Source organism: Pteronotus mesoamericanus, unplaced genomic scaffold (assembly GCF_021234165.1).
Source record: "Pteronotus mesoamericanus isolate MK-2021 breed Mesoamerican mustached bat unplaced genomic scaffold, CSHL_Meso_final contig_72, whole genome shotgun sequence".
Taxonomy (NCBI): Eukaryota; Metazoa; Chordata; class Mammalia; order Chiroptera; family Mormoopidae; genus Pteronotus; species Pteronotus mesoamericanus.
This window is the reverse complement of record NW_026555242.1, coordinates 1239401-1265913: the sequence shown is the minus strand read 5'-3', so window position 1 is coordinate 1265913 and position 26513 is coordinate 1239401. Positions and strand designations below refer to the sequence as shown.

Genomic DNA, 26513 nt, shown 5'->3' with positions numbered 1-26513 from the left:
CGGGTGGAGTCACCCCTACGAGCGAAAAGAAGGGAGATGAGGCAAAACTTGGGGAGGCTGCAGGGTGGGGTTTCAAGAAAAGGGAGCCTGCATAACAGGATGTCCCTCTGCCAAGGAAGCAGCAGCAGCAATTGGTATGGGAAGGCTCAAGAAAAGGGTCCCTGGAAAGAAGAGGAAGAGCTGGGTTGGGAATTCCACGGGGCAGGGCAGGGGCTGCAGGGGCAGTCTGGAACAGCAGCAGAAGGGGCTGGGGCAGAGGAGCCCGAGGGAAGACAGGGTGGATGATGCTAAGAATGGACAAGTGCAGTTTTTATTCTCAACCTCACTGCTCCCTGTCCTAGGGGCTCAGGCTTCCCCTTTTTTTGCAGCTACGTCATACACCATCACTTCTCAGGGCCTTAAATGTGTGCAGGTATTTGGGTGGGTTGTATCAACTATTTGGGCTTCTAACCCAGGCCTCTTTGAACCTACAGTGGCTGGCTATTCTGGACCTGTCCAGATTGGGTGTCCCCCAGAGACCTGGAGGTCCTGGAACTTGCTCTCCACAGCGTCTGGAGACTTGGCCTCACCCTGAATCTGGGCTGCAGCCACTTGTGCTGCCTCCAGGGAGGGAGGAGCCAGAGCTACAGAAGGCAGAGCAAGGCTCGGGACTGACACCAGGCCCAAGAAGAAACCCTTTGGGGGTGGGAACAGGGGCCTTGGTGAGAGTAATTGATTCAAGCCAGAGCCAAGTTTTTATTTAAAATTTATTGTAATGGGATCCACGCAAGAGGGAGTGAAGGGTAGGGAACATGCAGGGGACACAGGAACACGATGACATGGCCAGGGCCACAGCTTCTATCTTGGGGGAGAGGGATGAAAAGGCCAGGGCTGGAGCTGGGGTGGAAGAGGAAAGGGGGAGACACTGCAGCTGCCTTCCCCCCAACCCCAGGCAGCACCTCTAGTCCCTGGATCCCCCCATTTACCCTGGCCTCATAAAGTTCCATCTCTTGCCCTGCCTCTGGCCCAAGTGGCTCCTTCTTTTGCTCCCTTTGACTTGTTTTCCCCTGACAAATTCTCAAGTAGGATGATGCTTAGGGCCTGACCCTAAACAACCCCACCTTCTGAAGGTACAACCTTTCCCTTCCCTGTTTCCACCCCTTCTCAAATCTTACCTTTCCCCCTCTAGGACAGAATCTTTGATTCCCCTCCTTTCTCTCCTCCCTCCCCCTGGAAAAAAAAAAAAGCACCAACTCCCCAGGGAGGGGCAGCAGACAGTAGGGGGGGACTGGAAGGAGAGCAAGAAGGACCATCAAGGGAGAAGGTTCACAAATCCCTGGAAAGGCAAGGCAGAGGGTTACAGAGAGGAGAGGGGGTGAGGGCAGTGGCTGCTCCTGTCCTCTGCCACCCCTGCCCACTGTCCAGGGGGCTTAACACAACCAAGGGGACAGGTGTGTGGGGTCAGGTCTGATAGGAAGAAGAGGAGCAGGAGAAACAAATCGTTAAAACCTAGTGAATTCCCCTAAGAAAACATTTCTTCCTCCTTTCCTTCAGGAGGCTCCTTGGGTGGTGGGGGAAGCAGTGAGGAGGTGGTAGGAAGAGAGGGGTGGAAAGGAGATTGTACCAAGGGACTTTCCTCCATTCTCCCCTCTCCCCCTCACCAACTTGGGAGTTCACCAGGGCTGGGAGGGAAGTGGCTGAGAGCTCACAGGCACCCCCTCAGCCCCAGAGAGGGAGCCCACAGCTGTGGGAGGGGCTGTCACTGATGCAGCCGCCGCCGCCGCTGCTGCTGCCGCTGCTGCCGCCGCTGCCGCCGCTGCTGCCGCCATTGGACAGACCTCACCGGTACCTGCATGGTGAGAAATATCAGATCACAGTGCCATCTGAATGGCAAGAGCCTTGCTGCTTGCCCCAGACTCTTTCCCAGACTCCCTCCCCTGGGACACAGCCGTTGCTCACTTCCTGTTTGGATCCCAGAGGCTTTGGCCTGTATCCTTACCCAGTTCTCCTGAAGGGCCCTCCCTGTCCCCAGAAATCTCCCTAACATGAGTGGTAGGATGGACATCCCTGGCCTTCCTGAGATCCCCTATTGGGCCCCTTGAGCCCCCTTGTCCCACACACACCATCCGTCCCCCCCCAGCCATGCCCCACGCCTTGCCTGGTGGGTGCAGGGGTCCCCCTCAGCAGGTGGACTGTGGCTGGGGGGCATCTCCCGGGACAGGGGGTGCGGCCCCCCCCAGATGGGTCTGCATGTGGCCGGCCAGCTGGGCAGGGGTCTTGCAGTGCACGCTGCACAGCTTGCACAGGATGCGGTCAGCCCGCGGGGCCTGGAGCCCATGGTCCTTCACCGCGTGGATGCGCAGGTATGCTGCCGTGGTGAAGCCTATGGGGGGGGGGGGTTGGGATGGGGGGATGGGGTCAGCCAGGTGGAGACCCCAGAGACGGGGTTATTCTCCTAGGCTGGGGACGCCTTCCTCAGATGGTGGCCCTGTCCTCCTCCCACCACATCCTTGGTAACCTGGGGCCAACTACCCCGCTGGGGCTGGTAGGACACAGCCCCACCCTGAAACTGGGACCTGGTTGACTAGGGTCCGCTCCTTGGCATTGGTACCCAGAACCCATTCTCCATGGCTAAGGGATCTCTCCTGGGGCGACAGGCCACTGATTCCTAGACAGTTGAAGGGTTGACCCTCAGTAGAGACGGCTGTGTCCCCTCCCTCCAAGTGTCCCATACAGTCTCAATCCAGTTATTCAGTGAATAAGCAAATCTACTTAAAAGCAACTTTTTCTACTACTAAAGCAGGGTGCATGCTTGTTAAACCCCTGCCAATGTACTCCACTTGTCCCAAGAGCCGAAGATGAGAACTTGTGGCTGCATAGCTGAAACCGTCTCTCAACCTTTGGGCACTGGCTCTCTTGACCATTCCTTCCCAAAAGTAGCCATGTCCCACTCCCATCCTCTCCACATACACCCAGAAGTTGACTCTTTCTGGTGTATCATCTCTTCCAGCCTTGACCTCTTAGAACTTAATGATATTCAGTGGTCCCAATGTCACTGTATTTGCTTCCTAGAGGGCTCTAGATGCCACAAGCTCTCAGCTACAGCACCTTTAACTCCCATCTGTGGAAGGGCCTCTGGTTTTGTCCCCACCCTTTACCCCTGGCCCTCCCAGCATCCCTTAGCATGTACCTTTGTTGCAGAGCTCACAGACATGATGAGGGCCCTGGCTGTGCACCTTCATGTGGTCCGAAATATAAGCCGAGCTCAGCATCTTGCCACATACATGACATGGCACCTTCTCCTCATGTCGTACAGTGTGTGCCCGCAGTCGATCCTTCGTAGCAAAAGCTGCCTCACATTTCTGGGGAAGGGGGAGGGGTGTGGGGGGTGTCAGGAGAATTAAAGCTTCAGGGAGTGGAGAGCAGGGGTAAGAGGTTAAAGGAATCAGAGCCTTGGGGATCTTTGATCTGTAGGAAATGGGAGTGAGACGATGAGGCCTTGAAGGGATGAGAAAATGGAGTGAAAAAGCAAAAGAGAGAAAAAGGGGGTCTGAGAGGCTGAACTCAGACAACTACAATGAGGATCAAAATCATGAAAACCAAGACAGGAAGAGGTGTGCTTCCTACCTCACATTTGAAGGGCCGTTCTGTTGAGTGCACTTGTCTGACGTGACTGTTGAGGTGATCCGGCCTGGGGATATGTTGGAGGTGGCGTTAGGGCCCTGGGGGGTGGAGATGCCCCCAAATCTACCTAACTTAGTACAAGAGGCCTTTCCAAGATCCCTGAATTTTCTCCCAAGCCCGGGGCTTCAGAGTCCTGGTTAGGCAGGAAATTTCTCCTCTGCCTTGTCCACACCAAGCTTTCCACCAATCCAAGGGCCCACCTCCTTTGCTAAGTACCACCCCCTGCTCCCTGGTAACCCAGAGAGGCTTTTCTCCCTCCTCCCTGGGAGTGGCTCCCAGTCCCCATCTTCAGAACCTCCTCCCTCCCCACCAGCCAAGGCCAAGCCACCTCCATTGCAGTCCCTCCCTCCCCACCGCCTAGTGAGCGGCCAAGGCCCCGTGCACACCGGGAGAAGCTCTTGCCACAGTGGGAGCAGTTGTAGGGCTTGTGCACAGCGCCGTCATGTGAGCGCACGTGGTAGCTCATGCGGTCCTTGCGCTTGAAGCGCTGTTGGCACACAGGGCACTGGTAGGGCTTCTCGTCGGAGTGCGACAGCTTGTGTCGGTTCAGATGGTAGACGTCGCGGAAGGCCTTGCCGCACATCTCACAGGCGTGGTTCTTCCGGATGCGCTTTCCCGAGGCGGTGGTGGTCACTACGCCACCCGCTGCCACGGCGGCCGCTCCGCCGCCGGCACCCGCCTCTCCCCCTCCTCCACCGGCTCCACTCAGTTGGGGCACGCTCAGGAGGCTCAGGGGCACCATGGTGGGCATCTTCATAGCACCCGAAGGGACCCGGCCGGCCTTGGCTCCCGTGTGGATGGCCTCGTGCCTCCGGAGGTTGTAGCCGTTCTTGAACTCCTTGGCGCACAGAGCGCAGATATAGGGCCCCTTGCTCTTTGTCTTCTTCTCCAAGGCAGATGCAACTGGGGCCACGGCGACCGTCGAGGTTGGGGCTACGACGGCGGTGGCTGCGGCGATGGTGGCGGCAGAGACAGGGGGCGCGGCCTCGGCAGCGGGCGCCGACACCGGCGGGGGCGGCGGAGGGGGTGCGGGCGGCTGCTTCAGAGCCGCTGTGTCCACTGTGGAGGCGGCAGCCGGGGTTGGGGGCGCCGCAGCAACGGCGGCGGCAGCGGCGGCAGCTGCGGCCGCAGCCGCCGCGGCTGCAGACTCCTGGGCGGCGGCGAGAACCGGGAGCAAGTCCACCTGGAGGGGCTCGGCCGCCTGGGCCTGGGGCGTGGGTGGGGGCGCCGGCGCGGCCTGCGGAGACAAGGCACCATGTGGGCCGCGGCCGCTGGTTGGCGCCCTCCCGGCCCGGCCCGCCACGGCCGGCCCCTACTCACCTGGAATGGACTCTGGGCGCAGCCCTGGGAGGCAAAGAAGCGGGACTGGAGCTCAGCCCCGACCTGCAGGGGGTTCTGGGCGTGACCCTGAGGTGGCGGGAAGGAGTTCATGAGGCCGCCCACCCCCCGGGAGTCCAGGCCCAGCACGGGGAAGGGGGGGGCCAGCAGCGTGCAAGGGAACACGGGGAACATGGCCTCGGCCACGGCGGGCCCCCTGGGGCTCAGCGGGGGCCGGGGGCGCGGGCCGCGCGGGGCCCGGGCTCGGGGCGCCGCCCCCGGCCGGCCGGGCTGGGCCGCGCCGAACGCATGGCCCGAGGGGCCGCCCCGCCGCCCGCGCACCCCGGCCGGCGGGAGGGAGGGAAGGAGGGCGCCTGGCTGGCCGCGGAGCGCGGCAGCGACGGTGGGGGCGGGAGGCCCCCGCGGGGCCGAGGACCGGGGGCGGGGGCCCAGGCGGTGGCGGCGGCGGCGGCGGCGGTTGGAGCCTGGCGGGGCGGGGTGGGGGGAGCGAGGGAGCAGCCTCGGCCCCCGCCGCGCGCGCGCCCAGCCGGCGCCTCGGGGAGGGCGGGGGAGGGCGCGAGGGAGGGAGGGGGACAGCTGCGCGCGCACCGGGCGCGCGGAGGGGGGGTGGGACGGGAGGGAGGGCGAGCGGGAGGGGGTGTGGGAAGGGGGGGTGGGGGCGGGGGGAGGGGGTTGTTACCTGGAAGATGAAGCTGCTCCAGTTGCCGGGATCCATGGCGGAGGGAGGGAGGGAGGTGGCTCGAGCTCACCCTGGGGCGGGAGGAGGAGGAGGAGGCGGCGGTGGGGGAGGGGGAACCCAGGGAGGAGGCGCGTGGGGCGGGCGGGAGGGGGAAAGGAGGAGGAGGGTGGGGGGAGCGGTGCACACTGCGCGCGGGGAGGGCGGGCGGGGGGCGCGAGGACACACAAGAGGCTGGAGCGGGCGCGAGCGCGAGCGCGCGCGAGGCCAACGGGAGGGGGGAGGTAGGAGACGGACTCTGGGGGGAGGAGGGACCGGAGGAGCCGCCCAACAGCCCCAGTCGTCCCGAGCGCGAGACCCCTGAGACGGCTGCTGATTGGCTGACGATGGCACAGGTGGTGGGTGCGCGGGAGACAGCGGCTTCTCTCCCCCCACTTAAAAGATTTTTACCCCCCCTCCTCCCTCAGCCAGCGGCCGTTATTTCGCGCGCACGCGCACAAAACCGCTGTCGTTGCCGATCAGGAGAAAAGGGGAGCGCGCGCCAGGGGTACAGATGGGGTGGAGCTAAAATCAAAGCGCGCGCCCGCCTAACGGTCGTCGTCCTCAGGCTTTCGCATCAGCTTTTTGTTTTATACCGGCCACCGTCCTTTCCAGCTCCAGCAGTTTATTTACAACCTAACGCTGCCTCAGGTTTTTTCAAAGATGGCGCCCAAGAGAAGTTAGCAGCGGAGCTTGTAGCCAGTCCGAAGTGCAATTATACCCCTGGTCCCATCCCCATAGTCCCAAGAATCAGGCTGAAGCAAAGAAGTTAAAAGTGTATTTATACAAGAAGCGGTCATACAAGGACTGCAAAATAAAAAATAAAAAAAGCCGAGTGGAGAGAGGAGCTGGCAGTCAGGTGGGGCTGCAGTGCCGGCCCGCGGCGAGACCCAAGATGTTCGCCTGCAAGAGGGAAGGAGAGAGCAGCTTTAGAGCTGGGGCAGGGAACAGGCCAGGGATAGGAGGGGGCCAAGCCATGAACTCACCTTCAGGAAAGACTCCAGCTGTTTTCCTGACATAACCTGTACACGTTCCAAGTCCTCCACCTGGCAAGACGACAGCGATGGGCAAAGTGTCTAGGGGGTATCAAGCTTTTCCCCAAAACTCCCACCTTTATTCCAGCGCTGCCCTCCCTAGGCCATTACCTGGCTGAAGGGGCCATGTAGCTCCCTCCAGCCTACGATGAGCTGGGCCTTCTTTTGGCCAATGCGCTGCAGGCTGCGCAGATCCCGGGCTGAGCCTTCATTCAGCATATCTAGTATTTTTTGACGTCCATGGGCCAGTAACTCTGGGCTGATCTGGAGCTCCCAGCAGTCCTCAGGCTTCTCCGTTGGCTCTGTGGCATCCAGGCACTCCAACTATGAGGCAGTGGGAGGTGAGTGACAAAAACAGCAGAGTTTGCTGTTCAGCCCACTGCAGGCTTTGGACTCCTCTGCCAAGAATAGGAGCCTAAGAGCAGCTACCTTCCCCGCCCTCTCCAGCCTCTTTTCCTCCTGTCAAGGATCTGTCCAAAAACTTTTTCCTCTGGTCACTGATCTGATTGTCATTTAATCCAGCTTGTGAAAGAATGGTAATAGAGTGGCTGTGAAAATTAAATGAGTTAATAAATGAAAAACACTTAGAAAGCTCTCAGATCTGGTCCCTCATTTCTAAAAAAGAATAAGCTCTTTTCACCCCTAGGAAAGCACATAGGAGAAGGCAGTCAATAAATGGCACCTCCCCCACCCATGCCATCTCCATTTTTAGGTATTCTTCTACTGTTTGATTTCTCCAGTGTTTAGGTCATGTTTTCCTATATGGGCTCCTAAGTTTGTAGAGGGCAGGACCCAGCCTACCCACAATACCAGTAGGTAGTTACTGAGCATCAGAGCTTTCAGGAGAAAGGAAAGTAACATAATAGACAAGCACTCTGTTAGGTACATGTGCATCACTGCATTTCATCCTAAATGCCCTGTGAGTCATATCAGTATTCAGTCCATCTTTAAAGGGTTGTAAGTAACTGATAAATATTCTGACAGATCATGTAATTCCATGGCCATTGCTCTCCCACTACCCCTTACTTCTAGGCTCTAGGTATAATCTAAGCCTACAGCTACTCTCACCTTTCTCTTGCGACATTTCTTCAGGATATGAATGTCGGCATTTGGAGAAGCTGCCTGCTCCTGGACTGAAAGAAATGGAGTCATTACAGGAACTACTTTCACCCTCCCTAGTAGCCGCTTGGTTTTCCCATTTCTGATTCCCCAGTTCCCCTCCACCCAAAATTACCTTCTTTTGTTGTGTTTCCATGTGACCTTTCTTATACCAGTATTTGAAAGTAATCTCAGTTGGTCTTGCATGATAATCGCTCATGAACTTGTCAGTCTACCCCATTGTACTAAGTGCCTGAGGGCAGAGCGTTACCTCTGTTTCAGATCCTCCCCTCCCATCCCCAGGGCTGGCATAGGGAGGGAGGATGTGAGTGACAAGAGGACTACTGCTAACACCCCACCTCTAATGAGATCTGTTACTGTACCCTTCTGGCCCCCACAGCCAAACTTACTCAGTTGTAGGGGAATCACCACAGCTTTTTTGAGGGGCTTAGCCACTGTGACTGTGCGACGGGCAAGGGGCTGGAGCACTGTGGGAGAGCAATTCTCTTTCTCTTTTGAGTCTATGGCCTCCTGGGCCCGCACCTTGGCTTCCAGTTCCTTCTGCTTCATCTTAAGCCTCTGTTGGAAAGGATTAGGGAGAGATGTGACCCTGAACCAACTTTAGGGCAGCTGGAAGGACTGTGGGTTAAGAAAGTGAGTGTTCAGGGCTCCAAGGCCCTGAGGGCAGGGTGAGGACCAATGGGATAAGGTACCAGGAGACAATTGGAGCCCGATATGATGAAGGGCTTTCTAGTGATCAGGGCTAGTGAAACAAACCTCTTTTTGAAACAGTGAAGGGAGGGACTATTTAAGCCAAGAGCCCTAACTTAATTTGACAGCCAGGTTTTAGGAAATGGCAATGTCTTACATTTGTTTCTTTTATCCAGAATTTGTTTTTCCTCTCAGCACCTCACATCTGATCTCAATTATTTTTCAAAGTTCAGCCATGTTAACGACATTCAAGCAGAAACTGAAAAACTGAGGGATTCCAGTGTTGGGTGAAAACTGGATGCTAGTCCAGCCTTTCTGTGTTCTTCCTTATCTGAAGATCCTCAGATTGCTTCTCAAGGCCAACAGGGATCCCAGCCCCCACCTCTCCAACACTTACTTCAATCTCCAAATCCTTCTCCTCTACTGTCTTCATGAGTACCATTCGCTCTCGCTTGGGGGTGCTCAGCAGAGGGGTCCCCTGGGTCCCCCGGGAGCCCAGCAGACGGTCCAAGCTCAGAAGGCGCTCCAGCATGGCTGGGTCCATGCTACTTAGCTTCTGTAGGGGGCTGAGTAGACAAAGAGGTTACTCCTCACCTACCTCTTCTCTCATTATCCTCTCTAGCAGCAGTATTCCCTTCATTATGCCTTAACTTGATGTTTTATGTGGTTCCAGAATTTTTTGTGGTGTTAACTTGTTGGACAACTCTGAGGAAGTCATCCCAACTCTGTGGGGGCAATGTGGAGATCGATCACTACCTGCCCAAGTAACCTCTCAAAGATACCAAATCAGATGAGAACAAGCCTTTAATGAACACCTAAGTTCCAGGAATTTGGGGCCTGTGTGCATGTCCATTTGGAGGAGCAGTCAGGGAGGCTTCACAGAGGAGGTCATCAACAGGGCTTTGAAAGCCACTAAACAACTCAAATGCCAAGGTTTTTTCCTGTGGGCAGTAGGAAAGGGCTATTCATGTAGAGCCCTGAGCATAATAATGCCTAACATCTGTTCCTTCTGTCTGGAATTTTTTTCCTCCTCACATCTGATCTCAATTATCATTCAAAGTGAGTTTGATGCCACCTTTCCCATGGTGCCCAGCTTGACTGTACATCATCTTTCCTATACTCTGAACTAGCTCCTCAGGAACAGAGACTGCCCTGTTCTTTGTGTGCAAGTGCCTACGAAGAACAGGATCAGACAATATCAGTGAACATAAATCTTTTCTTCCTTCCTGTCTCTTACAGAACAAGCAGCATCTCCTTCCTTACTGCACACTGTATTACCTACCTTGCATCATATTCTGATGCTTCTGTCACATTTCCCTACTAAAATGTGAGCTCTGTGAGGTCAGGGTCTGACTAGGTCTGATGTGCCCCGTCTCTGAGCTCACCCTCAGAACACCTATCTGGCAGAGACTGTGCCTATTCACATGTGATACAGTTGTGCAAGTATGTATGTTTCTGAGTTTGTGCACATAGAGGGGACTGATGACAAATAGCTTGAGAGGACAAGACGGAAAGATGGGTTTCTGAGTGAACAAGCACATTTTTATGTATGTCACTCTTCCTCAGCTACGATAGCCCCCTGGGGCACTAAGCCTTGGCCTCCTCACTTCATCTCTGTTTTGTATACAGTGCAGACAGACTTTATTTGGGCTTGGTAGAAACAAGGCAAAATTAAAACTGCACCTGGCTCCTTGGAGTTAAGGAGGGCAGGTGGCAACAGCAAAACCACTAAAATAGAGACGACCTGAGGATTAGGTGCATCCTGAGCCACGAGGCTACAGGAACTGGGGAGAGAGGTCACACACCCAGAAGGGACTCAGTTTAGAGTGGCTTTGTTAGGATTGAGGGTATAAGCAGGGCAATGTTAGGACAACAACCGGGTTCTTAGAGTCGTGATGAGACTAGACTCTAATAGATTAAGAGGTCACAGCGAGACATGTCTCTTCATTTCTTTCCTGTCTCCTTTGCTTTGCTTTTATCCTCTGGACCTGAAAGACCTGATCCAGAGTACTCCTTGAGGCAGAAGCAAAAGTACTTGTCCTTGAAACAGCTGCCCCAACATGTGAGGTTTTTGCCTAAAGGAGTTGGAAAATGGAAAGGGAGGGGGCTAGATGCTGAAGTAGGAAGCCTCTGTAGGGCCTCAGGCAGCAGCACCCAGGAGAGGAACAGGTTCACAGCTCAAGGATCTGACAGGCTAAACTCATTGCTGCTTTGCACACAACCCAGACAAAAAGGTAAAGGGAATATGCCCAAGGTCTGTCCCCATCTGCTCACCTGAAGTTCTGGGAAGCAGAGGCTGGAGGTGCTGGGGGCTCAGGATTCCCAATATCCTCTTCCTCGGGGCCTTGGGCTCTCTTTGCCTCTGAAGGGCCTACTAGTTCTTTCTGAGACATTTTAACAGGTGCCAAGACTAGGAAAGATGGGGTGGGGAGTGTGTCAGCCTCTGTGCTACTGCTTTGTGGATTCAGTAAACCCTCAATTGTCCAGACCAGCCTTTTCACTCCTGCCAACCCTAGTCCTCACCATGAAGCTGTAGGCTCTCATTGGTAAAAGGTCGGTTGATCACCTCCTTGGACCTGGCAGCAAAGTTGAGTGCAGAGACTGTGTCTAGGTAAAAGCATCTCTCAGGGGCAATGTTGGCAATGAGGATGCTGTGGGCTGAGCCACCCAGAGAGTCCTGAGGGACAGGAAATGGGCAGGATGAGCTGGTCAGAAGGCATATTTCCATTCCTTGACTGCTGTTTCTCAACACCCTGGAAAGCCTAACCACCTCCTTCTCCAGCCCCTCTTGCCCCGATATGGGTTGCCTGACCTGCAGTAGGCGAGTGAGCTTGCTGTCCCGGTAAGGCACACGAGGCAGGCCCTGGTTTAGTGCATCCACCACCTTGCCCAGTACAAACAGGGAGGAATTGATGGCTCCGCTCTCCTTCAGCCTCAGGCCCTTGTTGCCTGTGCGCCGGTTGTCCTCTGAGCCAGCCAAATCAATCAGGTAGAGTTTCCCCTCTCGCTGGCGAAATGGGGCCAAGCGTTCCCGCTGATCCACCTGAGGGTAAGAACAAGGACCCTAGGCTTGGCTCAGGCCCAAAGTGCTTCCCAGGTACTCACCTGTAGTGCGCCTCACCTTAACCAGGAGCACAGCATGACTGCGGGAGGAGCGCTGGTTGAGCCGGGTGGCTCCTACAGTCCGATTTCGACTGGCTGGCAGGAAGTGCTGCTCAAAATCAGCAAAGCTAGTGATGGGCTTCTGTGTGAGGCCTGGAATCAGTATGTTTCCGCGACAGTCTTCTCGGATCACCAGATCTCCGGATGCAGGGTCCAGGAGGTCTAATACCTATTGGAGCAGTAAGAGGTAGGGGCAATTTTCCTGTCATAGGCTGCTTACTTCCCAGGGATCAGTGTCCTTTTCGCTGCTGGATTCTCAAAATTATACCATCTCTTACCCCAACTTCTGTCTTCCCAGGTCTTAGCTTCTTGCTACAGCAGAGCTCCATGTTTTAAAGCTAGGTCTTACTTTGACCCTTTGTCTCTCTCTTCCCCAACCAGAGGAGGGCCTCACCTTTTCCTGGTAGATCTCTAAGTAGGACATAGTGACAGAGAGAGCCCATGGGCGGCCCTCAGCACCCTCCTCCCTCGTGAGCTGTAGGAGGTCCATGAGAGCCCGGGGAATTACTCCAGGTTGCTCTGGGCTGCCCAGCATTGTGTGTGTCTTCCCTGGGAAAGAATAGAGAGAGCTGTGAGATTTTCCTTCCAACTCCACAGCCCTTTCTAACCCATAGCTGTTACTTATCTGGCTCCCTTACCTGCCCCTGTGGGCCCATAGGCAAGCACACTGGCATTCTGCCCTTCTAACAGGTGCCTTAGGATTGGCTGCACTGATCCAGCATAGATGTCTTGCTGAGAACTCCTCTCCCCGTAGAAGGCATCAAACCTGCAGGCAGGAACAAAGGAGGGAGTTAATGGATGGTTCCAATCTCACCCAGACCTAGAGGAAAATACTGTCCTCAGATTTATGAGTCTCTATCCCTTTTCTTATATGAAGACCCTCAAAAGCACCCACTGAACATCTGTTCCATCCCAGTCCCTGTACTGGCATTGAGAATACAGAGATGAGTCTGATGTCCCTGCTCTTGGGAGTTCTGCGGTCTGGTAAGAGGGATACATACCCATACTTTGTTGTGATTCAGGAAACAAGAAACATACTAGAAGAAGTAACTGATTCTGCTTGAAGAGGGAAGATTTTGCCAGAGAAGAAAAAGACATCCTAAGTATCAAAAATAGCACACAGACAAGACATGATATGAAAAGGCAGGGCTTCCCAATCTTTTTCATATCACAGTGCCTATAGAATAGTATTTGTACACCACAATGGAGTAAATAGAGGATGCTGCTTATGACTAGATGAGACTCAACACACCTATAGTTCATTCACTGCACTCTGGTGGAGAAGATATGGCTAAGGCCACAGTGGGGATTAAATGTAAGTGGAGTATAGCATGTATTGGGCAGATGAGGCTGGAAAGATGTTAAAGCCAAACTGTCAAGGGCCTAGAACAGGGCTGGCAAACTTTTTCTGTAAAAAACCAAGGAGTAAATATTTTGGGCTTTGTGGGCCACGTTGCTCCTTTCACAATTACTCAATCTGGCCATTGGGAAGCAGACTTAGGCAATATATGAATAAATTAGCATGGTTATGTTCCAATTAAGTTTTAATATAAAAACTACTGGTCAAACTCCTGCAAGCTGTAGTTTGCCACTCCCTGGCCTAGGATGACAGGCCAAGGAGTCTGAACTTTAAATCGTCAATGGAATTTTAAGGTAGCTGTCCTTTTGAGTTCTGTCCCCCAAATCTAGGTGGTTTTCTATGACACCACCCAGCTGCAGCCTGGGTTGGTTGGCTGGCTTATGTTCCCCCAACCCTTCTCACACCTCCTCCAGATCCTAGCTGGGGCTCCCTTTTGTTGCTCCTTCCCTACTTTGTGCCTAGTTCCCCTACAAAACCTTACTATGTATGCCTGATTCAGCCTCTGGTCTTTCCCCACAGTATCCTACAGAGGACCCATCACAATGGGCAACTGTAAACATTTCCTGAATAAACAAATGAAGGCATGGGGAACAAAGGTGTGCTAAGGAAAGAACAAGGATACTGAGGAGGCAGGTCTGAGAAACTGTGGGCAGGCCTAGGAAAGAGAGGTATCGGAAGAATGACCTAAACCTTACTGGTATTTGAGAGTCTCCTGGTGGTTCCTCCAGTTAGCAATCTCAAGCGAATAGCTATCCAGGCCTCGTACACAGGGGGTATCATTTGCTTCAGCTGTTCCATCCACAAATGGCCTCAGTCGCACAGCCACCCTTACTCGAGCTGGAGGTGGGCGCCGACCAGCTCCCACCTTGCTTAGCCGACAGCGACCCGCTCCTGGAGAAAAGAAGTTTTAGCAGGAAATATGTGTAGCACAGAGGAAACAGGGACCAGCTTTGCTGAGATGTAAGGGTAGGAGTGTTAGAGGAGGAGGTATCTGATATAGCTGAGCTCTGAAGGATGAATAGGAGCTTGCCAAACATACCAGGTAGAAGGAATAGCATGGGCAAAAAAAAGCATAGATGTGTGAAAGTGTGGGATCCCTTGGAGAACTGGTGAGGCAGTACTCTGTGTGTGTTGTTTGTGAGGAAGAGCAGAGAAGGGCAGGATGGAAGAAAAAAATGAATCAAATATATGGTGGCAGGCCACGTATGGTTTGGGGGGCAGTTGGAGGAGAGAAACTATATACAGGTCAGAGACTGTAAACCATATCATATACTTAGCAAATATTAACACTTATTAAACACTCACTACATGCTAAGCACACTTTAATCTTCATGGTGTCCCTGAAAGATAGTTTCTGTTAGTCCCATTTTATTAATGAAGTATACCTTGGGCCACATGGCCAAATACTTCATCTTATATCATAGCCTATATTGTCTTTTTTGCTCTTCAAAGGAGGAATAAGCAGAGCCTAAGAGCAAAACAAAATCCCAGCATCTTAGAAGACTAGAGACACTCATAACCACGGTAATGGAAGAAGGCCTGGAGACTGGAGCCTTGGGGATACCATTGGGATGACCAGTGGCCACAGCTCATTTTGTGAGCTCTTTTCTACCCTGGCCATGCTGTGGGTGTCCCCAAGCTTGGCCTCAGTTCCTTCTCTGCTCTTTAAGTAGGTCCAGTGGGGTACAGACTGTAATATGTACTCAAATAACCTGGAACATCTAGTTAAATTACAGATTTAGCTTCAGTACCTGGGGTGATACCTGAGATTCTACATTTTTAGCAAACTCCCAGGTGATGCTGCTGCTGGGGGTGGGACACATTTTAAAACTAAAAAAAAAAAAAAAAAAAATCCTCACCCAAGGATATGTTCATGATTTTAGAGAGGAAGGGAAAGAGAGAAACATCAATGTAAGAGATATACGCATCAGTTGCCTCCCACATGCACCCCAACTGGGGATCAAACTCACAACCTAGGTATGTGCCCTGACCAGGAATCAAACCCACAGTCTTTTGGTGTGTGGGATGATGCACCAACCAACTGAGCCACCTGGCCAGAGCAGGACATCCTTTGAATTGCCAAGGACCAGCACCTGACAGGGTTGTTTAAGGTTTAAAAGTTGACATTTGCCCACACCTAAAACCACTCAATTTACTGACATTTCTGTGCTTCTATTTCTTACCTGGGATTTATAATACATATTTACACATATGCACACGTGCATGTGCCAAACTGCTAATGATGGTCTTCTCTTAATGGAGGATTATGTACGTTTATTTTCTACGTTACCCAGTTCTGTGATGATGTAATGTTTGCGTTTAAAAAAGAGAAAAAGAAAAAGAAAAGAATGGCACTGTGGACATCTTGTTTGGGAGGGATGCAGTTGAGAGGCAGCCCCTAGTCTCTCTCTGTCCCAGCTTAGTTTGCGAAAAAACACTGACATGCAATCCTTCTTTTTTGTAACCTTTCTGTTTAGTTTGCTTTCGACAATTAAATTTAAGTCATTAAAAAAAGATTAAGTATCATTAGAAAACACATGAAGATAAAACTAAAAAAAAAACCCTCTTTATTTTTGTGAGGATTAAATAAGTTAAAAAAATGTTATGACGAGGGTACTTCTCTATTTTATGTTGGAGGAAAGCATACTGCAGTTCACAGCTAACAACAAAATTCAAACCTATTGTATACCAACCACCCAAGAGAGTTCTTGGCAGCTCCGACTCACTCCTTTTTGCAGGTTGTAGGGAACCATAGGCCTCATACAAGTCAAGAGGCTGGTATGTGTTGACCAGCATAGAAACAACAAGACAAAAAGGGTAGACAGATTCCTCCTAGAAAGAACCTTATACATAAGTAAGGCTTAACCATAAGCAGATGGCCTATTTCAAAAACTGGTCTCCGCTCCTTCACCTAACAAATGAAGCTCATTATACCATTTCTCACTTTATGGTTTACAAAGTACTTGGACATGCAGTTTTAATTTGATCCTCATGGCAATCCTGAAAGTCAGCAGCAAGTAAGTAGAAATTAAATTCTCAGTTATTAGCTTGTCATCTTGATCAAGTGACAACATCCATTTGTCCCAGTTTCCTTGTCTATAAAATGGGGTGGGGTGGGCCTTCGAACAAGCTTAATGAGGATTAAAAGAAATAACGTATAAAATTCCCACACAATAACTAGCATACAGTAGGTAGGTTCATTATTCAAGATAAGACAGCCAGGATTCAAATCCAACTCTTCCACTGACAACCATCTAAATAACCTAAGGAAGCAAATTTCTATTCTTGTGCCTTAATTTCCACACCTGTAAAATGAGAATAAATAAATATACCTACTTGTTGCATTGTTAAGGCAGTAAATAAGGTAATTCAAGTAAAAATGCTTAGAACAGCATTCATTCTTGGTAAAAGCTCAGTGTTTTATATTTACCCCTCATTTTTCAAATGAGGGAGCCTCAGTATAGAGAGGTTGGCTAAGTTGTCCATAGCTAGCTATTGACAGAGTTTCAAAGAAGGGTCTAACTCCAAAGTTTATTATATGACTCCCCAGACCATCCCTGCCCCTTCATCTTTGTTTCCCTATGGGCCTTGGAATCGAAGACAAGTTCCATCTAATAGCTGTGTGAACTTGGGAAGGCTTAATTATAAAGGCTTCAGGTTCCCTTTAGAAAAATAATAGTATGTATGTATGCATGTATGCATGTATCAAATAATAGTATCCTCATAAGATTGTCAGTAGTCAAAGAAAAAGTATATATACAATGTTTAGCACAGTGCTGGCAAGTGCTCAGTAAGTGTTAGCTATTGTTATTGTTATTATTACACTCTTTCTCTTGCTACCAAGGCAGCAACTACCTTCAGCCTTCACCATTTAGCAGGGTTACCAATGACCTCCTTACTGCTAAATCCAGTAGACATGCTTGGTCCCCATCCTGACTTCCCAGTAGTATTGAACAACCTGATCTGTTTTCCTTTGGGAAATATACTTTTCCCTTAGTTTCCATGCCACCCACTCTGTTTATGCCTTCTCAGTTTCTGCCATTCTTAAATGTTTTTCCTAGGCTCCTTCTATCCTTTCTACATGAGTATTGCTCAGTTTGGCTCTATTCACATTTTGGGCCGTGTAATTCTTGTGGTGGGGCTGTCCTGTGCACTGTAGGATATTTAGCATACATGCTAAACACTTATGCCAGTAGCATTTCAAGCCACCCTCTCCCCAATTGTAACAACCAAAAATGACCCCAGATAAAAAGTCCCCATGAGAAACAAAATTGCCCCTAGTTGAGAACCACTATTCTGATTCATTTCATGGGCATGGTTACCTGCTCTCTTGAATTTAATTACCATCTTAAAGCTGATAAATCCTAACTGACACCTCTACACCAGAGCTTTCTTGTGAGCTTCATATCCACATTCGAGGCTGCTGCACTGGAATCTCCTCTTACATGGTTTAAAGGTACATGGAACTCCACTTGTCCTAAACTGAACTCTTCCCCTTCTCCCTGCAACGTCACCCTCCTTCTACGTACGCTCTCTAACGGAAATGAGAGGAACCAACTGCAAAATGGGAATCTTTCTTACCTTCGCTTTCTCTCTCATCTCCCACATCAGTTATTCATTACATCTGTCAATTCTACCTTTTTAAATGAGTCCACTTCTCTCTATCCCCAATGCACAACCTTTGCCAAGGTGGTCATCATCTCACCAGTCCCCCAACTGGTCTACCTCCCTTCAGTCTCACTCCCCTCCAATCATTCTCTCTCCGTTTCCTTCCTTACACTGTAAGTGCTCAACCACAATGAATTTCCTTCAGTTCCCACAACACACCAAGTTCATTCACACCTCGAGCCTTTCACATAGTATTCTTTCTCCCTGGGGTATCTTCTGTACCCCACCAAGTGATTGAGGTAAACTCTTACAACTTACTTCCTCTTAAAAAACCTTCCCTTATAAAATAACTACCCCACTCAGGCTCTGTTAGGTGTACCTATAGCTCCCTTTAGCGCTTCCATCCAAGCACTGATAACATACCACTGTAACTGTATCATTCGTCCATCTTCTCCATCTAATTATGAGCTCAGTAAAAATAAATCTTGCCTTGTTCACCCTTACATCCCCAATACCTAGTACAGAGTAGGCTCTTGGAGAGTATTTGCTGAACAAATTAAGATTTGATGAATAAACTAACATAAAACATTAACTTTCCTGTTTTCATCATAAAAGTGGTTCACTACCATTCTTGCTCCCAAGCTCAAGGTCCAGGAGAGGAGGGACGAAGAGGCACATATAAACAACTGCTTACAGAACAAGAATCTCTCTACTTTATCATAAAAGCAACTTAGAGGTTGTACGAGGCTAACATTTATTTCTCCTAATTTTCCCCTCTCCTACAATTCCCAAGTTTGATTCTACTTAAGTCTTCCCTTTTTTATGATGAGGAAATTGAGCCAAAGAGAGTATCTTTGGCCTCTTTTTACATCATAAATAAGAAATCACCTGGTAGTCTTTTTGTCCTACCAAGGTGTGGCAAACTCCTGCCTAACCTTTGAAACACACCCCAAGTATTACTTCTTTAATAAAATCCTCCCAGAATACCCAAGGGCTTACTTCAGATTCTGTCCTCTCTATAGCAGTTTAGACACATCTCTCATTGCTTTTCATGTTATTATATGTTTATATGATTATCTACTAACACAGACTATAAGCTCCTAGAGGAGCTTATAGGATTCATGTTCATTCAAGTGTTTTAATGGTACCTACTATATACCAGACACAGAGGGTCTTGGAAGAGTAAGAACAGGTTGTGCTCAGAGAGCAGGCATTTTATGTCCTTGGACGTAATGGTAAGAGCAGAGGCTCTAGAGAGTCAGGCTGCCTAAGTGTGAATTCAGACCCCAATATTTACCAATTATGTTAACTTTGTTTAACCCATCTATGCCTCAGTTTCCTCATCTGTAAAACCAGGGCAATAATGGTAAACCACCTCAGCCCTGGCTAGGTGACTCAGTTGCTTGGAGTGTTGTCCTGCACACCAAAAGGTTGCAGGTTTGATCTCCCATCAGAGCACACAACTAGGTTGTGGGTCTGATCCCAGCTCTGGCACATACCTCCCAATTGATGCCTCTCTCCCTTCTCTCTAAAATTAATAAATATATCCTCGGTGAGGATTAAAAAAAAATAGTAAACCATCTCACAGCATTATCTGGACATTAAATGACTCATCACCATAAAGTTCTTACAACTGTGCCTGGCACCTAGCAAGGGCTCAACATGTGTTTGAGATTCTACTAAAAAGCGTTGTTTATCCACAGGGCCTGACAAACAGTAGAGGACTCGAATAAATTACTATGGTGCCCCCCATAGCCGCTGACCAGAACTCGGTCCACAGGAACAGAGACATAAGTAAACAAATACTCACAAGACTCTGAATGTCCTAACAACCCTTCCAACCCTAAAATAGCATTGACCTCCACAACTAGAGTGAAGAAAACAGTCCCTTATTTCCCTTTTCTGTGGTCTCAGCATGTCTTATTCTGTCAGCTCAAACCCAGCTGCAGTCCGTCTAAACCTCGCCTGCCCTCCTACATGTCTTAGGGATCTCCCTGCACCGGAAAAACATGTCATACACAGAATCCTTCCCTCTAAACGTGCAACCAGCTGCATTCTTTTTGTCCTTACGGTTGGAGTGTTTGCCACTTTTCTCTCGCTAACTCGCGTACTGTCTAGAGATGGAGTCATCACCCCCATTTTAGAAACTGAAGAGCACAAAGGAAAAGTGCGCTGGGCTCAAACGAGGCTCCAAGTGCCAGAATTGGGTCTCAAAGCGAGTGTACTGATCCGCGCGGAGAGTAGGAAACAGTGGGAAGAACGAGATGGGCTGACCAACTTGCGACTCCCATCTTTTGCCGCCTGTCCGCGCGTCCCTCAGGGACAACGGCCGGAGCCCGGATTACATTCCGACGCATTACCCACCATGCTCCAAATCTCGAAGACCAGCCCGGGCCCGGCTTATGTACCTGAGGTCACTGTCGCCATCTCGCGTCGCCTCGGATGCGTGGGGACCCCCGCGTCCATTCCACTGCCTCCTTGGACCCGCCTCTCCTATTTCGAATTTCCCGGTGCCCCGCCCCCTCTCAGGATCCACCAATCATGGCTATTCTCTGCCGGAAGCCCCTGCTGCTGCTTCCAGCAACCCGCCTTTTTAGCCTGTCTAAAAGGGGTCCTGCTAAAAAAAGGTTACCCTGCCGGAGGACGCAGGCGCGCACGCTAGCCACCCAGCCGTTGACGTTCCAGCCGGCGCTCCTGGGCAAACTCGGGCACCCCAGGCGTTGGCGACAGTGACCTTTGGGGGAGCTGCTGAGCTCTCCCAATTTTGAGGCGTAGATTCGCGTAAGTTACAGGCTTTTTACCTCAAGCAGACACTGATCGATTTACCCAAAAATTTCCCTGAGCCGAATGCTATTTTCGTGGCAGAAGAGGTGACTATATGAATAAGGAAAATGTTGGGTGGAAACAGGATTATTCTAAACGACTTGTAGCAATCTTCATTTTCTACAGTTTCTTGCCTCAGAAGTTGTTTCGCGCGCCTGTGAGACGGGGTAGTGGTGGGGGTTCGTTTGTGGACTGGGGGACTTGACCTGAGTGCCAGTCAGTGGTGCTTAACCACTAAAGTCCTGTAGGTCTGGAGCGCGCATGCTGCATCGTGGACAGTCACGTTGCGCTCACCTCTTGCTAAGCCCAAAGCCACTAAGTGAGGTGCAGAGGCCACATGTGCCCCCTTATGTCGCATGTATGAGCCAAGGAGACCAGCTCAAATGTTTTCTACTTTGTAACTCAGCATTCAACATGTCGGAGTGAACGGTAAAGAGGTGCTTGGTCTGTTACTTAGGCAACTTCACCCAGGTCCCATATCCTATAGGTTCAACTGTCTGTTAAGTAGTTCCCTGTCCTTTCTGGAAGCTTAACCAGGGAAGATCATCTCAACTTTGAGCTCCTTGTAGGGCCCTGATTTAGACATTACGTCCAACCTTTTAAAAAACAAAACAAATATTAATCCAGTGGTTCTCAAATTTTTTGGCTTTGGAATCCCTTTACATTCTTAAAAATTGAAGCCCCCAAAATCTTTTGTTTATATGAGTTTTATCTATTTACTGTATTAGAATTAAAACAAATTTAAAATATTTATTAATACACTTAAAAATTACAGTAACATATCCATAGAGACAAAATAGATTAGCAGTTGCCAGAGGACAGTGTGGGGTTGATGTATTGGGATTATTGCTAATAGGTATGGAGTTTCTTTTTGGGGTGATGTTTTGTAGGTAGACAGTAGAGATAGTTGCATAACGTAATGAATATACTAAAAACCGCTGAAGTGTACACTTAAAAATGGTACATGCAAGGGGGAAAGACCAAACGGTGTCTCAGTTTTATTATGAAAAAGTTTTGACATTGCAGACCCCCTGAAGTGTCTGAGGGACCTTCAGAATTTCCCGAACTACACTTTGAGAACCACTGACTTAGAGGCTTGACAGTTTAGTTTTCTCTTGCACTTCAGAAAGGGCTATTAAGATTTTCACATTTGTTGCCAGATATTTGGTAAGATACCTGCCAGAAATAGTGGAAACAGCATAGGTCAGGAAGTTTGGATTTTAAAGGATAAATAAATAGCTCAGGTTACGGGGCTTTGGTGCCAGGCTACCCACGTAGAGATTTAGCCTCTTTGTGCCTTCATTTCCTCAAATATTAAGAGAGAATAATGGTTGAATCCACTTCCTAAGGCTGGTTTAAGGAGCTGCATCTGCCTTGTGGAAGTAGGGTTGTTGAACACCTGATATTCAAAGAAAATATGATAATTCAGCCCTGGCTAGTGTGGCTCAGTTGGTTAGAGCATTTTCGGGTAGGCTGAAAGGTCGCACGCGGGTTCACATGGGAGGCAACCAACTGATATTTCCGTCTCTCTCTCCTGCTCTCTCTCCTCTGTTCTCTCTCTCTCCCCCCACCCCCAAAAGCAATTAAAAAAATGACATTGGGTGAAGATAAAAAAAGGTAATTCAGTTCACAGTGTATTATTTGCTTGTAGAGTGCTAGCCAGTCCTAGGTGGTAGGGATACTATGGTGAATAAGAAGACACACATGCTCCCTATTTTCCTGGAGTTTGTTTTTTGTGGAAATAGGAGTGTGGGAGTGGGTGATGGTGACTGACAACAAACAACTCTTAAGGGAAGGCTGGGTATCAAGATCTGCATCTGTCTGGTGGAAATAAGGGTAGTTAAACACCTGATATTCAAAGAAAAATAAACTGAAAAATTTTAAACTTCCAAACTAGACCTTTAAAAAGCAAAGGAGAACAGAGGAAATTAGAACATAGAGTTTACATCATAAAAATTGGAAAGACACTAATGATGAGGTAGATGATTCTGTTCTTCAGGATTAGGAAGATTAAATGAGAGTAACCTGGGATGAAAGCCATAGTGACAGTAATGAAGAAAAGAATAGAGTCTATGAAGAGAGGACCACAATAGGAGGGCCAGGTGGAGAAGGTGTTCTTAGATCAGCTATTTTCAATCTTTTTCATCTCATGGCACATGTAAACTAATTACTAAAATTCTGTGGCACGCCAAAAATATTTATTTTTTGCTGATTTGACAAAAAACAGGTATAATTTTGATTCATCCATACCAGACACCTATTGTGTTGGCTATTGTCATTTTTTTATTTGACAATCTAAAGGAAAAGAGGTCCGTGCCCCTGACTAAATAGTCAGGTATTGCATATTTTAAAAAGTCTTGCAGTACACCAATTGAAAATTGCTGCCTTAGATAATAGAGCGCCGCAGCTGGCCAGGAAGCTGCCCAAAGGACTGAAGTTAGCTCTGGAGGCTGCAGTGCATTGACAAGTTTGATATGTTCACTGGAATGATGAGGCTTGCTCTGCAGAGGTTGCCTTGAGAAGACAAAAAATAATACTATATTAATGTTTAAAACAAAACAAAATATATTAATCTCCAGAGCAAGAATTCTCAAAATGTGATTTGGGGGTCCTTGGCCTCTGAAAAGGTAAAACTATTTTCATAATAATACCAAGATGTTATTTTCCTTTTCATTCTTACTCTCATAAATTATAAGTGTACAGTGAAGTTTCCCACAGTCTATGTAATATGTAGACACAGTCAGAAGAGTGGTTGCCTCTTGAGAGCTGGGGGCAGGAAGTGACTGGGAAGGCCCAGAAGGAATTTCCTGAGGGGATGGTAGTGTCCTATTTCTTTAAAGGAGTTTGGGTTATACAGGCATATGCATGGTTTTTCAACTGTGTGATCCTCATATTGGAACTTTTTGTAAGATTTTGTTTCTAAGATGTTTGGAAATCATGGATGTGTGAAAAATGTCCAGGTTTTGCAACATCAAAAAGATCTGAGTTTAATCCTGACACTGCTACATACTATGTTTATGACTTTGGACAAGTAACAGCATTTAGCAGAGTATGTAACATGTCATAAGCTCCTAATAGATATTTGTACTGTGACTGAATGAAGTAATATTTTTCTGAGCCGTAGTTTTATACTAAGTCCAAAAAATTCTCATTTTAATTTGCTCTACCAAGATTTAGAGGGTTTCTGAGTGAGTTTCCTTTTGATGGCAAACTGAAGCAGAGAATAGAAAAGATGTTTTTTATCTGAGTGTGCTTAATTGTTAAATACCGGGGAATAGTTATGGGTGTAAATTTGAGTGGGGAAGGGGACACAGTGACCTCTGAGATCTGCCCTTGTATCTCTCATCTGCTATACAAACAGATCAGCTGCTTTCTGTCTTGGTGATTTCATCTGAAAAATGGGAATAATATTGCTACTTTCCAACAGGACTGTTACCACAATTAAATGAGGTAGTTTTGAAGAGTACCTGAACTCATGATGGGTGCTCACTAAATGTTAGTTGCTTCTTCTGTTTTTCATCTCTCCAACTGTTCTCCCTGAAATAAACACCCCCCCCCAAAAAACATGTATGAGTGCTAATATAGTCTTCCTGTCTGAAGAGATCTTTAAATGTTCTCTCATATGCTCTGTGTTAATAATTGATCTATATTTGCTCTCCTTCCCCAACACATGCAAGTCCAAATTCATAACACCAAGAATTGCACACTTTCATTGGCTAGACTTGAATTTACTGGGCCCAAAACATTCTTGAAATTTATGAACTGTAGTCTAAGAGGAGTTTTCCATGACTTGCAGGGTTGGATTCTTTTGGTAATTGTTGTTTATGGATTTGACTTCAGCTCTCTCCTGGATGACTGCATCAGTTGTGCAGGTTGAGGCTCTCTGTTTTGGGGACTGCTCAAGAGGCCTGGCCCTGTGCTTCCTTGGCATGGCTTTCTCCCTGCTCCCCTCAGTGGTGGGAGCTTGAGGATCAGTACCAGTCACTGTGGAATCCATGATGATCCAAATGAGAAAGTAGTCATATCACCCAGTTAATTTGGTGATGTCTTCAATCTTTTAAAAGAAAATATGTATATATTATTTATTTACTTTTAGAGAGGGAGAAAGGGAAGGAGGGAAACATCAATGTGCAAGAAGTATCAATTGATTGCCTTGCACGTGCCCCAAGTGGGGACCTGGCCCACAACCCAGGCATGTGCCCTGACCGAGAATCAAACTGGCAACCCTTCAGCTTGCAGGCTGGCACTCAATCTGGTCACATTAGCAGGGGAGGGTTGTCTTTTTGGGAGATTACCTTTCAACTCCAAGTTGTCATCAGAAGGGCTTTGGGCTCCCTTTGTAGCTGGTGGCCTTTGGGCCCTCCACTTCAGGCATGATCCAGAGTACTCCTTACACGATGTGGCCTCAGACTGCAGCCATTCCAGACATGCCCCATTCCTGGCCATCACAGGCTATGTGTCTGAGACTTCCTTCTCCACACTCACATCTCAGTTATCTCTATAAAACACTCAACCATGGAACAATGAGACCAGTTATTTTTATGTAGCAATAAATTCCTAGAAGTATCAATTTGGCTAGGCTATAGTATAGTATTCAAGCAAAACTAATCTGTGTTGCTGTGAAGATGTTTTGCAGACATGGTTAGCATCCACAATAATTTTAAATAAACATTATCCTGGATAATCTGGTGGACCTCATCCAGTCAGTCAAAAGACTTAAGAGCAAAATTGATTCTTGTATGTTATCTTGATTATTGTATGGTATCACTTTATGTGGAATCTAAAATTATAAAGTCATACTCATAGAAACTGAGTAGAATGGTGATTGCCAGCAACTGGGAAGTGCAAAAAAATGGAGAGATGCTAGTAAAAGGGCACAAACTCTCAGTTATAAGGTAATTTCTGAGGGTCTAAGATATAGCATGGTAACTATAGTTGATAATATTGTATTGCATAATTGTACAATTATGCAATTGAAATTTACTGAGAGAGTAGATCCTAAGCTGACTGAACTTTTTAAAGAGTAATTATATGAGGTGATGGTTGTGTTAATTAATTTGATTGTGAATCCTTTCACAATATATACATATATCAAATTATGTTGTATACTTAAATATACTACAATTTTATTTGTTAACTATACTTCATTAAAGCTTGAAAAAATTTAAAGAAAATGAAGTTACAATATAAATTTTGATAACATAACGAAATAGTTTGCAGGGGAAAAAAGAGCAAAACTGAGGTTTCTGGCAGGAGAATTTTCAGACTGCTGGCCTGCCCTACAGAGTTCAGACTTGGCTAGCCAGCTTCCACAGTTGCAGAAGCCCATTCTTTGCAATAAATGTCTTTATGTGTATATGTACATATATCTCCTACTGGTCCTTTCTCGTAAAATCTGACTGATAACAGTCAGTAGCTTTACTTATTTAACTAAACAAGTAACCCTGGCTGGTGTGGCTCAGTGGATTAAGTGTCAGCCTGTGAACCAAAAGGTCACTGATTAGGTTCCCAGTCTGTGCACATGCCTGGGTTGCAGCCCAGGTTCCCATATGAGGGCTTGTGAGAGGCAACTGATTGATGTATCTCTAGCACATCCATATATTGATGTTTCTCTCCCTCTCTTTTTCCCACTTTCCTCCTCTCTCTAAAAAAATCTTTAAACAAGTAAAGGTTGGGTATTAACTCCTTCAAGTTTTACTCCATACCCAGTCACCATACCAACTAACCTATATCTTCACTCATTTGGTTTCTTCCTTTTTTCTTACTTCATAACCTCCTCTCCAGTCACTTCTGAAACTTTGTTCCATCAGTTATCTCCTCTTTCCTGAATCTCCAGCCTCTTTCTCTACTCTAACTCTTTCTTTACCATACAAACATGCTCATGTGTCTCCAGTCTAAGAAAAAACTTTCTTCCATACAGCCTTCGTAACTATGACTTGCCTAGTTTTTGGCTTACTAGAGGCAAACTTATTCAATTCTTGCTGCCTCTGTTTCCTATTCA

The 26513-nt window shown here is 48.4% G+C and overlaps 2 protein-coding genes across 7 annotated transcripts; both read right to left on the bottom strand.

Annotated features, from left to right (window-relative positions):
• Window positions 1-732: 732 nt before the first annotated feature.
• MAZ (MYC associated zinc finger protein) lies at window positions 733-5761 on the bottom strand. 6 transcript variants are annotated; one of them, XM_054582706.1, is made up of 6 exons: window positions 5681-5761; window positions 4984-5070; window positions 4050-4900; window positions 3607-3670; window positions 3170-3341; window positions 733-1828 (listed from the first exon to the last, which is right to left on the bottom strand). In XM_054582706.1, the coding sequence occupies exons 1-6, from the start codon at window positions 5714-5716 to the stop codon at window positions 1653-1655; spliced, it is 1386 nt and encodes a 461-aa protein (XP_054438681.1). In that variant the 5' UTR covers window positions 5717-5761; the 3' UTR covers window positions 733-1652. The 6 variants fall into 6 exon arrangements, with proteins under 6 accessions (XP_054438681.1, XP_054438679.1, XP_054438678.1 ...); XM_054582704.1 differs by lacking the exon at window positions 5681-5761 and having other exon boundaries at window positions 733-876; window positions 1641-1828; window positions 4984-5268; XM_054582705.1 differs by lacking the exon at window positions 733-1828 and adding an exon at window positions 2144-2362.
• Window positions 5762-6452: 691 nt separating this feature from the next.
• KIF22 (kinesin family member 22) lies at window positions 6453-20155 on the bottom strand. Its single transcript, XM_054582807.1, has 14 exons — window positions 20098-20155; window positions 13777-13972; window positions 12360-12487; window positions 12116-12270; window positions 11681-11890; window positions 11372-11602; window positions 11083-11236; window positions 10834-10969; window positions 8957-9125; window positions 8259-8427; window positions 7819-7883; window positions 6862-7074; window positions 6703-6762; window positions 6453-6619 (listed from the first exon to the last, which is right to left on the bottom strand). Exons 1-14 carry the CDS (start codon window positions 20153-20155, stop codon window positions 6572-6574), a joined length of 1992 nt encoding a protein of 663 aa, XP_054438782.1. The 3' UTR covers window positions 6453-6571.
• Between the last annotated feature and the right edge of the window lie 6358 nt (window positions 20156-26513).

What these genes read in the sequence shown, in the direction of transcription:
- MAZ (XM_054582708.1), bottom strand. Translation starts at nt 5,175, where the DNA reads ATGTTCCCCGTGTTCCCTTGCACGCTGCTGGCCCCCCCCTTCCCCGTG. An exon ending in GCGCCCAGAGTCCATTCCAG is followed by an intron (nt 4,901 to 4,983) that starts GTGAGTAGGGGC and finishes TTGTCTCCGCAG; the next exon opens with GCCGCGCCGGCGCCCCCACC. An exon ending in CTGTGAGCTCTGCAACAAAG is followed by an intron (nt 2,363 to 3,169) that starts GTACATGCTAAG and finishes CCCCCCCCATAG; the next exon opens with GCTTCACCACGGCAGCATAC.
- KIF22 (XM_054582807.1), bottom strand. Translation starts at nt 20,155, where the DNA reads ATGGACGCGGGGGTCCCCACGCATCCGAGGCGACGCGAGATGGCGACA. An exon ending in ATGCTGTGCTCCTGGTTAAG is followed by an intron (nt 11,603 to 11,680) that starts GTGAGGCGCACT and finishes TCTTACCCTCAG; the next exon opens with GTGGATCAGCGGGAACGCTT. An exon ending in AGAAGGATTTGGAGATTGAA is followed by an intron (nt 8,428 to 8,956) that starts GTAAGTGTTGGA and finishes CCTTTCCAACAG; the next exon opens with AGGCTTAAGATGAAGCAGAA.